General features: G+C 34.2%; 1 protein-coding gene across 1 annotated transcript; it reads right to left on the bottom strand.

The window, feature by feature from the left end:
• Positions 1-3,142: 3,142 nt before the first annotated feature.
• LOC111913886 (auxin-responsive protein SAUR36) lies at positions 3,143-4,033 on the bottom strand. Its single transcript, XM_023909599.3, has one exon. The coding sequence runs from the start codon at positions 3,840-3,842 to the stop codon at positions 3,339-3,341; it is 504 nt and encodes a 167-aa protein (XP_023765367.1). The 5' UTR covers positions 3,843-4,033; the 3' UTR covers positions 3,143-3,338.
• Between the last annotated feature and the right edge of the window lie 8,286 nt (positions 4,034-12,319).

The following is a 12,319-nucleotide window of genomic DNA, read 5'->3' as shown; positions in this document are numbered from 1 at the left end:
CAAAATGGAGTGCAATGAAAGCATTGAACATAGAAAGAAGAAAAACATCTGTCGACAATACGTATGAAACCGGAGTAGGGTCCCCTGGTTTAAGTGTATAAGTTAATGCTCACACCGGCCGAACTCAATGGAAACGCGGTCTCATTCACTTGAACCGGTCTTCCTCTTGAGTCTTGAAGTATCTATCCAAAACCAAAAGCTTCTCGATAACGCTTTGATGCGTGACAAAAATCCATAATAAAAAGACTATTACATTTTTAAATATTTTATTTATTATTTATTTATTCATCTCTAAATTAAAATTGAAGATGGCCACCCGTTTCTTGTTCTTTCTTGTGCTTCATCTAATCATCCATAATAAAAAGGCTATTGCATTTTTAACATCGAATATGTAAAAAATAAGGTGGTGGCCCCACCATTCTACCATACGTTCAAACTATTTATAGTTTTATACAATCAAACGTAATACTATTTCATTTATAGCCTCTTAACATAAAAAGTTATTTTTTTATATTTTTATAATCGATTTATATTTTATATCTTTGTTTAAGTTTTATGCATAGTTTTTTTTAATGTAGAATGAAGAGTTTATATATATATATATATATATATATATATATATATATATATATATATATATATATATATATATATATATATATATATATATATATATATATATATATATTAAAATGTTATACAATTAAAAGATCCTAATTATTAATATCGTCAAATGAATAATAACTAATAAAAAAGCACAAGCTTTGCACGTGTCAGATTTTGTTGATGTTGTTTTGTTGTTTCAACATTTTGTTGTTTGGTGAGTTACATAAAAGTCCAGCAACATGTTGTATATGAAGCAATTGCAAAGAGATAGCTTATGTAATCATAACCACAACCTATAATGACAGCACAATACCCACTATAGAATAGCAAAGTACTTCTGAGTCAGAAGTAAATTACTATCTTGGGAATTTTCATTATATACAATCCAATCCATTCATTGCTACCATCTTCTTCATAATAGCTCCATTTTCAGTTGTTGCGTATGCAAAGAAGATATATAACATAACAACAAAAAAACCACAATTCAAATCAACAACTCTTTAAGCTTTTAAAAATTAATCAACCATTTAGAAATAAACAAGTCATCTCGTGTCAAGAATTAGGGTGCAAATAGTTGTTGTTGGTGGTGTTGGTTGTTTTCATTTATTTGTACATCCATGAAACCATGATACCAAAATTAATGTCCATAAGTGACCTACTCTGCAAAATGCAAAATGGTCAAACAAAATTAAAAGAAACAAGAATGACATTATGTCAAATTTAATACTCTATTTGTTTCATATTTATTGTTCACTTTTGACTTTTGAAGTCTTTATTTTTCAACTTTGACCATAAATATTTTTATTTGTGTTATAAATTACTTGATGAAACTTACAACAATATATATAAAAAAATACAATTCATTCATATATTTTGCATCAAGTATTATATATCAAAAACAAAAATATTTAAGAACAAAGTTGAAGAACAAATATTTCAAAAATCAAAAATAGAAAATAAATATGGATAGAGGAAGTATGCATTTTAGGTGACTATATATATATATATATATATATATATATATATATATATATATATATATATATATATATATATATATATTCTGAAATATCATATATCTAATACCTTGTAGTATTTGAATTTGTTCGAGAGCAAAATTTTGAACGTTGTGTCACACATTTGTACCAACTATCATCAGTATCATTGTATAGTATTGAATGCAATATAAAAAAATTAATATTTATTAGCTGCTTATTCACATTATTTATTTGTATAACAAAAATTAAGAGATCTTATTACAAAGATCTTTCTAGAATAAATGGTTTCATCCTAATACGAAGCAGTTTTAACTGAAATAACTGTGTAGATGTTTTCAAAATGTAACGTTTTAAATAAAAAAAAAAATTGAAAGTACAATACTACAATTGACAATTCGTGGAATTCTAAAGATTAAATATATTTAAGAAAGAGTAAAATACATGAATGTTCCTTTTGGTTTGGGGTAATTTGCACGTTTGGTCCATAACTTATTTTTTTAACTCGGAAAGACCCTATTGTTTGTTTTTGTTATATGTTTGGTCCTTATCTTATCTAAAAAGACTATTTTGTCTTTGATTTTTTAATTTATTCAAACAAACACACACTAACCCCACTTTCACCTCATCTTACATCACCTTAGCTACCCCGCCTTATTTAAATAAATTCAAAAATCAATGATAAAATAGTCTTTTTAGGTAAGATAGGGACTAAGTATGCAAAAAAACAAACTATAGAGAGCTTCCACGTTAAAAAAGTAAGTTAGAGACCAAACGTATAATTTACCCCAACCATAGGACCATTCGTGTATTTTATTTTTATTTATTTATTTATTTATTTTTTGTCCAATGGATTTCGGCCATTCATGGCCTACTCATACATATATAAAGTTTTGACCCAAAGATTTTAGCCCATGAAAACCCGTTAAGGGCCTAATAACCTCGAATCCATACCAATATTTTCTATTTGCCTATAGTAATATACGTGGAATTACCTCTAGAGATAGTTCTAACTTGATGGTCGTGATACAAGATCAATCACATCTATTATCTATATCGTGAGTAATCAATTGTTTATAACTGTCATTAGCATCACAAGGTTACTAATCTTGTTTTGATGTTACTTTTAACGTTTTAATTTATAAATTTATAACTGAGTTGTCTAATTACATCTGCAATATCAAATTAAAACCACAAGATGACAAGAAAATTTACCTATAAATTTATAACTGAGTTGTCTAATTACATCTGCAATATCAAATTAAAACCACAAGATGACAAGAAAATTTACCTATAAACTCAGATTCAACTTATATATGGTATTCAAAATATTGTATTCATTTTCTACATCATTATTATAATCCAAACCTTTGTTAAACATTTTAGAAACAATTATACGAAATCACATTTTAGAAGGAATGAATTTGGGTAACTTTTAATGATCTTTTGAATTAAGATTATACTTACCATGATTAAGATTTTAGCGGACATTTTTTTTAAATAAATATAACTATAAATTTCATGCGGAATTAAAAACACAATTACTTAAAGAAAGTATAAAATTGAAATTCTATTTACAAAGTGAGAACCAAGGATAAAATCATAAAAAGAAGGAAGAAAAAAAAGATCAACAAAATCCCAAAAACTTATTCTTTTCTTTTTTAGATAAGTTTAAGAGGATACAAGATAGCCGTAAAAAGTTGGCAGCAAAGAAAAAAAAAGGTAGCAGCCCATGAGTTACAACCAGCTCCGCCATGAACGGCCGCGTCTTCCACCACAACCACCGGCGGAACAAATCCTCATTTGTACATTCTCGAACTCCGATATCCGGCAGGGTACATGAATGCCACCACGATGATCAAACCCGTAAACCTTCTCAGTTTCTCTCAACAGTTCGCCAAAAAACGGGTGATTAAAATATATCACCGGCACCAAAACCCTATGTGCATCGTCTTCTTCTTCACCAAAGTACACCGCCAAATGCCCTCTCGGCACCGGTTTTTTCTCACCGGAGATTCCCACTCCGATCCGAGCATAATCTGAACCGGGTTTCGAACAGCAAAGCTCCTTAAGACTCCTCTTCAAACTCCGGCCTAATTTGCAGAGCCTTGCTATTGCTTTATCTCTACAGTTTGTTGGTTTTAGTTTACTGTATCTGGAATGCGTCTTTCTTTCATGAGTTACCCATTTGAAGGCTTTAACGAGCTTCAGTCGAATTCTGAACCCTTGAATCTGTTTCATCGCCTTGAAACTTGATAAGATCGAAAGACTTATAAAGAGTTTGTGGGAGTGTTTAGAATTTGGGAATCGATAATGTTGTTGGTTGAGGAATAACTTGGAAGTTAGATGAGATTAAAAGGGTTGCCTACTTGCCTTTAGAATTTGAAACTTGAAAGTGAGTTGAAAAAGGTTTGAGTGTGAGTCAGAAAGATGAACTTACAGGTCAGTGATGATGACGGATTTATATAAAGGTGGGAAGTGTACGTTTGAAGAAGGTGGTTGTCGGTACACGGTTCCGATGGGTCATGTGGCATGCAATTTATTTAATAAAAAGGTTACCAAATAGATAATGTGGCCCTTTGCTCTTTACTCGTTATCTTAGGAGTGTTATTCCTTATAAAACTAAACAAACACAACATAAACGATTTTAGATTGGATTTTAATCGGTTTCGGTCATATTGGTATACGTTTTTGACACGTTCGTCTCATATACTTCCGTGTTTAGAACAATCACCTCGAGCCTCCAACCTAAACTCGACACGAACTGCCACCTGTATCTTTATCTGTATTTGTTGTTCGGAAGTGGATCACGAACGTAATCGTGTGGGAATTAACAAAATGATAGAAACAATGATCAATGACGTTTCATTATTTCTATTTTACGATGGCAACACATGAAAGAAGAAATGAGAAAAAACTAAAAGTAATGACTTTTCTTATTTATATTTAATCTTATTTTCTTTATTATGACAATTTCTATGTACCCCAATTTGTCTACCCCTACACTAAGCTAATAGTCCTTGTTCATCCGTGATGTGACACTGTATGTGAGTAAAGATGACACTTATGTAAATGAAAATGATACTTATGTAAATGAAAATTTTGCTTTAAAAGTTGAAAAAAGATTGGTTCCTTGGTTTTAAGGTTTAAAATGATTCTTTGTTGAACTATATATATATATATATATATATATATATATATATATATATATATATATATATATATATATATATATATATATATATATATATATATATATATAGGGTTAGGATCAAATATGAACTACAATTATTGTGTGAGTGTATTACTAAATCTTGTTCACTGGATTAAAAAAAAATGAAGGTTGAGATATGAGGATACATGTTAATAATATGGGATAACATTTACTATATAATTGTCTTTAATTAATTGTTAGGGAAAATCATAAGAACGGTTAATATATATATATATATATATATATATATATATATATATATATATATATATATATATATATATATATATGGAAAGGAGACTTTCATGTGATATTAATTTCAATTTCAATTTACGTAGTGCAATAATTTTTACACTATAGTAAAAAACACGAAACACATACTATTCTTTAAGAATTAGGTTTTTTTTCAAACCTATAAGATTTGATTTTATTCTTGATTATGGGAACAATTAAGAATTAGTTGCTGTGAATTTTTTTTTTTTTTTTTTTTTTTTTTTTTTTTTTTTATCATTCTTATACTTAAGAATTGCAATATTTTTACAGTTCTCATGGTTGATACAATGTGAAGAATCGATTATAAAAAAGTAACGTTTCTTACATATCATGAACATGGTAAAAAATCAATATTTTTAGTTAAAGGTTCATGCTTGATGATAAGAATGACATTCTTGCAATATATTCTTCTAGAATAAGACAGTAATTTGATGACCATAACTGACATTCTTGAAGAATAATTCTACATTTTTAAAGAAGAGTTTAAAATTCTATCGGAATAAGACATTAATTCCAAGTAAATAACCAACATACTTGAAGAATATTTATAGTTCTAGAAATAATAAAAGTTCATTTTTGAAGAATAAGACAAGAAATAAAAGAACCTAAAATTAAAATATAAAAATATGACATTTTTATTAGGATGAAGATGGTTTACAATTTTGAAACTTAACATTCTTATGAGAATGAAAATAGAGTACAATTATATAAACCTTATGGCTCGATTTTTGTACTGTATGAGGAGCTAACTACAACAATGAATGTGGTTTAGGTCTTTCTTACTTCCCAAAAGGTGGATAAGGAACCAAATGGTGTAAAGCTCTTCATTGTTCTGCAAGAAGAGCATGGTGAAAATATTATCTAGTGTCTTTGCTTAAAAACTCATCATCAAGCCTTTAGTTCCTTGATCATCATACTCCCCTTCATACACCATTTATATCTTCTGCATTTAGGCCCTTGATCGTAACATTATGTGAGAATAGTTACCATGGAATCAAATTCTGTGAGAATGACTACGGTGAGAAAAACAAGCTTTTATCCTATGTACATGACCTGCAAAAATAAGTGAAAAGAATAAAAAGGATTGTGGTAGAAATATGAGCAAATTGCAAATTTGTCCGTACCAGTTCACTTTCATAAAAAAAGGGTTATATATGAAAATATAACATTTGAACCCTATAAAATATAAATCTGATATAATTAGTCATGTCAAAATTTTAAAACTCGGACACAAAATTCCTACTTATACTAACCATAAAAATTCTATATCTGTAATTTAGTCAACAAATTATAAACTATTGAGGTGGTTGATTTCTTCAACTTTAATTTGACTAATGCCCGATAAAGTCCTTGTCAAATATTATAATGTAATAATAATGTTGATATGGTAAAAGATGTGAAACAATTTGTCACTATATATATCTATTTCTTTTGGGTTAGAAGATGAATTACAGATACATTTAGTTCTAGAACCATATATAGATTCAACAGTATTTATACAAAATTGATTAAGCCATACATATAGTTTTAGCCATACATATGTGGGTTCAGCCTTGCATATGAATAATTGATTACAAATACATCTAGGAATATCGTATCCAAAGTTTCACATATACATTACATGGGTATTTTTAATTCTTTGAAGGTACATAATGATCAAAAAAGAAATTAGAGAAGTGAATCAAAACAGAGAATGAAGACTAAGAAGGAATACCTATGTGATTTCATGATTGTCTCTTATTCAGTTATTTGGGCTCGAGAGAATTTGATTAAACGATTTGCCGATGTCCACCATCATCTCATCGAAGTACAGAATGGTGACCGAGACGATTTGCCTTCATGAGTTTGTGTTCGTGATGATTTCACCGAATATTTTGTCTTCGTCAACTTCGTCTTCAACAACGTCCACCAATGTCTCGTCGAAGCATGAACCCAACTAAAGACGAGATATCGATATTTGATTTAATGATTTTCCGATTTGGATTGCGTAGTGGATGAAAAATATTTAGACTGTCACGCTTTTCCAATTTGGATTCGATTTAATGATTTTCAATTTTTGAGTTTCTTTCTTCTGCTTGGTTTAGAGTAAGTGGGAGTTCGGGACGAAGGAAATAAAAGTGACGATCAATAGAAATTGATTAATAAAAGAGGTATAGCCGTGATTAGTGATTCTTCCATATTTAACTTGATTAAGTTTCTAAAATTAAATGGATTTATTTTTTATAAAAATTATTTATATAATTAAATAACTATAATACTATTATGAGATGAGTGGACCACATTTGGTGATACATTCACATGATATTTATAGGTAATATATGATCCTAAATCTCTCTCTCTCTCTCTCTCTATATATATATATATATATATATATATATATATATATTGTTAATTTAAGCAATGTTTTGACATTATTGGGAGTAAAAGGTGCTTAAAATGCTTTATATTGTGATTTTGTTAATTTATTGTAACAATCGTAAAGTGGTAGGTTTCCTTTTAGTCCTTATTGCAAAATTCTTTTCATTTTTGTCCATGGCTAGTATGCGGGCGTACTCTATGAGTACGCTTAGCGTACTAGCTCCTTGCTGATTGCGGACTTCACCTACCTACGTTGCACATATGTGGAAGTACACTGGGCATACACATGGTTTGGTTAAAACCTAATTTTTAGGGTGTGCACCCTATTTAAACAACTTAAATCACCTCTTGGACATTTATTGACCGACCTCCATCTCCCTTTACTCTGAAAACGAAACCCTAAGTGCATTTGGTGAGATTTGTGCTTGAAAGTGAATTTTTTGGTGTTTTGTGGTGAAGAAGAAGAAGAGGAACACTTGGAGGAATACCTTGAGCTTGTAGATCCTGAGTTACCTTCACATTTGCAAGCCTTTTGAGGTAAAAAGCTCTCACCTTGATGGTCATTCATGCTAGATCTATTTTATGGTGTTATTTATGCATTTTTGAGTCTTTTGAGTTAAAGTTGAGCTTTTGATCTACTCCAAAAGCAATGGATGTTAGATTTTAGTTCCATGGAGGCCCTGTGTTCATAAAAATGCAAGCTTTTTGAAAGAAATTGGTCCATGAAAGTGTTAAGAGCAATATTAAGCTTCTTTTCGAGTGTTGGGTCCCATTAAGCCATGTAGGGGTATAAATTTGCCAACTTTACGTATTAAGTCGCCCTTAGGGACCAGATCTGAGAGTTTGGAAAAAGGTCTTAATTGTTTAAGTGCTTAATGAAGTGGTTTGGGAGTTTGAGGCATACACTGGGCGTACAAGCTGAGTATGCCCCACATACTCAGCAGATGGGCGTATGGGCTTGGCGTTCATAGATTATGGGCCATGCTTTGGAATTTTATGATTGGGCCTTGATGGGCCATTAGACTTTAGAATTGGGCTTTTGGCTAACATGTTGGGCTTCCTTGAGTTTAGGCCCATGATGGGTTTTTGGTCCAATTTGGAAGATTAGGCCATATTGTGCTTTATGTTGCCATTTAGGATTTGGGCCTTTTGAGTAGTTAGGTTGAGCCTTGGTTTTGGGTCATGGGGAACATCGATCCTATTTGTAAAGAAGAAGGATGGGTCTCATCGGATATGTATTAATTACTCGGAGTTGAATAAGCTAGTAATGAAGAGCAGTTATCTACTCCCGATGATTGATGATTTGTTTGACCAGGTTCAGGGTGTATCTTGGTTTTCCAAGATTGATCTCCGTGCGGGTTACCATCAGATGAGGGTTAGATAGGAGGATGTGTAGAAGAAGACCTTCCGGACTCGTTATGATCATTATGATTTTGTGGTGATACCCTTTGGGATCACCAATGCTCCAGCCATGTTCATGTATCTCATGAAACGTGTATGCAGACCGATGCTGGATCAGTCTGTGATTGTATTCATTGATGATATCCTGGTCTATTCCAAGACCCAGGAGCTGAATGAAGAGCACTTGAGGGAGGTATTTGAGACTTTGATGAGGGAGAGACTTTATGCAAAGCTCTCCAAGTGTGAGTTCTGGTTGCACAAGGTACAGTTTCTGGGGCACCTTGTCAACCTGAACAATATTCTGGTCAATCCGGCCAAGGTTGAGGCCGTGAGAAGATGGGAGGTTCTGAGGTCTCCATACGAGATTCGAATTTTCCTTGGTTTAGCAGGTTACTATCAAATATTCATTTAGGATTTCTCCAAGATAGTGGTTCCTCTGACTCAATTAACGAAGAAGACCGTCACTTTTCGACGGGGGCCTGAGCAGCAGGTAGCTTTTGAGACCCTGAGGCAGAGATTGTGTGAGGCATCGATTTTGACCCTGTCGGAGGGTTTTGAGGACTTCGTGGTTTATTGTGATGCTTTGATCATGGGTTTGGGTGCAGTTATGATATAGAGGGGTTGCGTGATCGCTTACGCTTTGAGGCAGCTGGATCCTCATGAGGCGAATTATCTAACACGTGATTTAGAGCTAGGTGTTGTGGTTTTCACCCTCAAGATTTGGCGACATTACCTCTATGGGTTCCGTTGCTCTATTTACACGGATCACAAGAGCCTGAGGTATCCGATGGATCAGCCGAATCTGAACATGAGGCTGCGCCGGTGGTCGGATGTGGTGAATGATTATGATTGTGAGACCCTTTACCATCCGAGAAAGGCTAATGTGGTGGTCGACGCTCTTCGCCTCAAGGCGGTCATGAATCTGATCAGAGATTTTTGTTTGAGGATGACCGTGATTACTTCGCTTTTGGAGCGGATTCGAGAGGCTCAGATCGAGGCTATGAAGGAAGAGCACCAAAAGAGTGAGCACATAGTGGGTTAGGTGGCTTCCTTTGATTATGATAGTCGAGGGTTATTGACTCTCCATCGGAGAGTATGGGTTCCGTATTGGTGTGGTGTGTGTCAAGTTCTGATGGAAGAGGCACACAAATCGAGATTCTCCATTCTTCTCAGGATGATGAAGATGTATAGAGATCTTCGTCCTTATTATTGGTGGCCCTGAGTGAAGCGTGATATAGCTTGGTATGTGGAGAGGTGCTTGAATTACAGGAAAGTCAAGGCCGAGCATCAGTGACCTCACAACAAGATGCAGCCGTTGGATATTCCCGTTGGGAAATGGGAGCAGAATACCATGTATTTCATTACGAATTTGCCTCAGACTGCACGCGTAGCGGATTCGATTTGGTTCATCGTAGATCGATTGAACAAGAGCGCGAATTTTATCCCGATTCATGAGAGTATTTCTGTAGAGAAGTTGGCTGAGGTATACATCAGGGAGGTCGTAGCACAACATGGGGTGCCGATTTCGGTGGTTTCAGACAGGGACGTACGGTTCACTTCCAAATTTCGAAAGAGGTTCCACAATAAATTGGGTAATCATCTCCATTTCAGTATGGCTTTCCACCCACAGACTGACGCACAAAGCGAGCGAACTATTCAGACCTTGGAGGATATGCTTCGAGCGTGTGTATTGGATTTCAGTGGGAGTTGGGATACATATTTTCTGTTAGCAAAATTTTCATGTAACAATAGTTATCATGCCAATATTCATCGACCTACTATTGAGATGCTCTATGGGAGGAAATGCAAGACCCCGATATGTTAGGGTGAGGTCGGTCAACGAGCCATGGGGAGTACCAAAGTGGTACACAATACTACCGAGTTGATTCAGCATGTTTGGAGTAGACTGCAAACAACTTAGATTCGGCATAGGAGCTACGCCGACAAGCGCCGATCAGATATAGAGTTCCAGGTTGGGGACATGGTTCTCCTAAAGGTGTCACATTGGAAAGGTGTCATCCGATTTAGGAATAGGGGCAAATTGGGACCCAGATACATCGGTCCTTTCAGGGTTTTGGCCCGGGTGGGCCAGGTTGCTTATCACTTGGATCTTCCCGAGGAGCCAGTCAGATCCATAGTACCTTCCACGTCTCTCAGTTGCGGAAGTGTTTAGTGCATGATTTCACGGTGGTTGCATTAAAGGATATTCAGGTGGATGATTTCCTGAATTATATCGAGAGACCGGTGGTGATTCTTGACCTGAAGACAAAAACCTTGAGGAACAAGGTTGTTGAGTTTGTGAAAATCCAGTGGTAGCATCGCAAGGGTTCATAATGGACGTGGGAAACGGAGGACGATATGAGGGAGCGTTACCCAGAGTTGTTTGGTGCAGCGGACTTCAAGGACGAAGTCCGATTCAAGTAGGGGAGAATTGTAACACTTGTAAAGTGGTAAGTTTCCTTTTAGCCCTTATTGCAAAATTCTTTTCATTTTGGTCCTTTGAAAGTATGTGGGGCATGCTTTATGAGTACGCTTAGCGTACTAGCTCCCTGCTGATTGCGGACTTCACCCACGTACGCTGGGCGTACATGGGAGTATGCTGGGCGTACGTATGGTTTGGTCAAACCCTAAATTTTAGGGTTTGCACCCTATTTAAACAACTTAAATCACCTCTTGGACATTTATTGACCAACCTCCATCTCCCTTTACCTAGAAAACGAAACCCTAAGTGCATTTGGTGAGATTTGAGCTTGAAAGTGAATTTGTTAGTGTTTTGTTGTGAAGAAGAAGAGGAACACTTAGAGGAATAGCTTGAGCTTGTAGATCTAGACTTACCTTCATATTTGCAAGCCTTTTGAGGTAAAAAAAAAACTCTTACCTTGATGGTCATTCGTGCTAGATCTATTTTATTGTGTTATTTATACATTTTTGAGTCTTTTGAGTTAGAGTTAAGCTTTTTATCTACTCCAAAAGCAATGAATGTTAGATCTTAGCTTCATGGATGTCCCTTGTTCATAAAAATGCAAACTTTGTGAAAGATATTGGTCCATGCAAGTGTTAAGAGATTTATTAAGCTTCTTTTTTAATGTTGGATCCAATTAAGCCATGTATGGGTATAAAGTTGCCAATTTTACGTATTAAGTCACCCTTAGGGACCATGTCACACCCCCAAACCAGAACGGCGGAAATGTTCGGGGGCGGAGGACGTCATATTCAGTATCATAACAGTTCATAGTAAGGAAAGTACATACCACCATATATATAAAAAGTTTCCAAAACGTTTACATAATTGTATTTGTTACATGTTCAAAAGATAAATACATAAACATCTTTCAAAAGAAGTAATTAACATCAGAGCGTTAATCCCCAAAAGCTGATTTCCAAACCTGCTTAGCGGTTCCCTGAGAATACAAGTTATTTCAAAGAAAAAGTATAAACAATTAAGTTGGTGAGTTCATAAGCAGTTTTGAGA

Source organism: Lactuca sativa, chromosome 6, assembly GCF_002870075.4.
Source record: "Lactuca sativa cultivar Salinas chromosome 6, Lsat_Salinas_v11, whole genome shotgun sequence".
In the NCBI taxonomy this organism is placed as follows: domain Eukaryota; kingdom Viridiplantae; phylum Streptophyta; class Magnoliopsida; order Asterales; family Asteraceae; genus Lactuca; species Lactuca sativa.
The sequence above is the reverse complement of the archived record's forward strand: the minus strand, read 5'-3'. Positions and strand labels throughout refer to the sequence as shown.

What these genes read in the sequence shown, in the direction of transcription:
- LOC111913886 (XM_023909599.3), bottom strand. Translation starts at nt 3,842, where the DNA reads ATGAAACAGATTCAAGGGTTCAGAATTCGACTGAAGCTCGTTAAAGCC.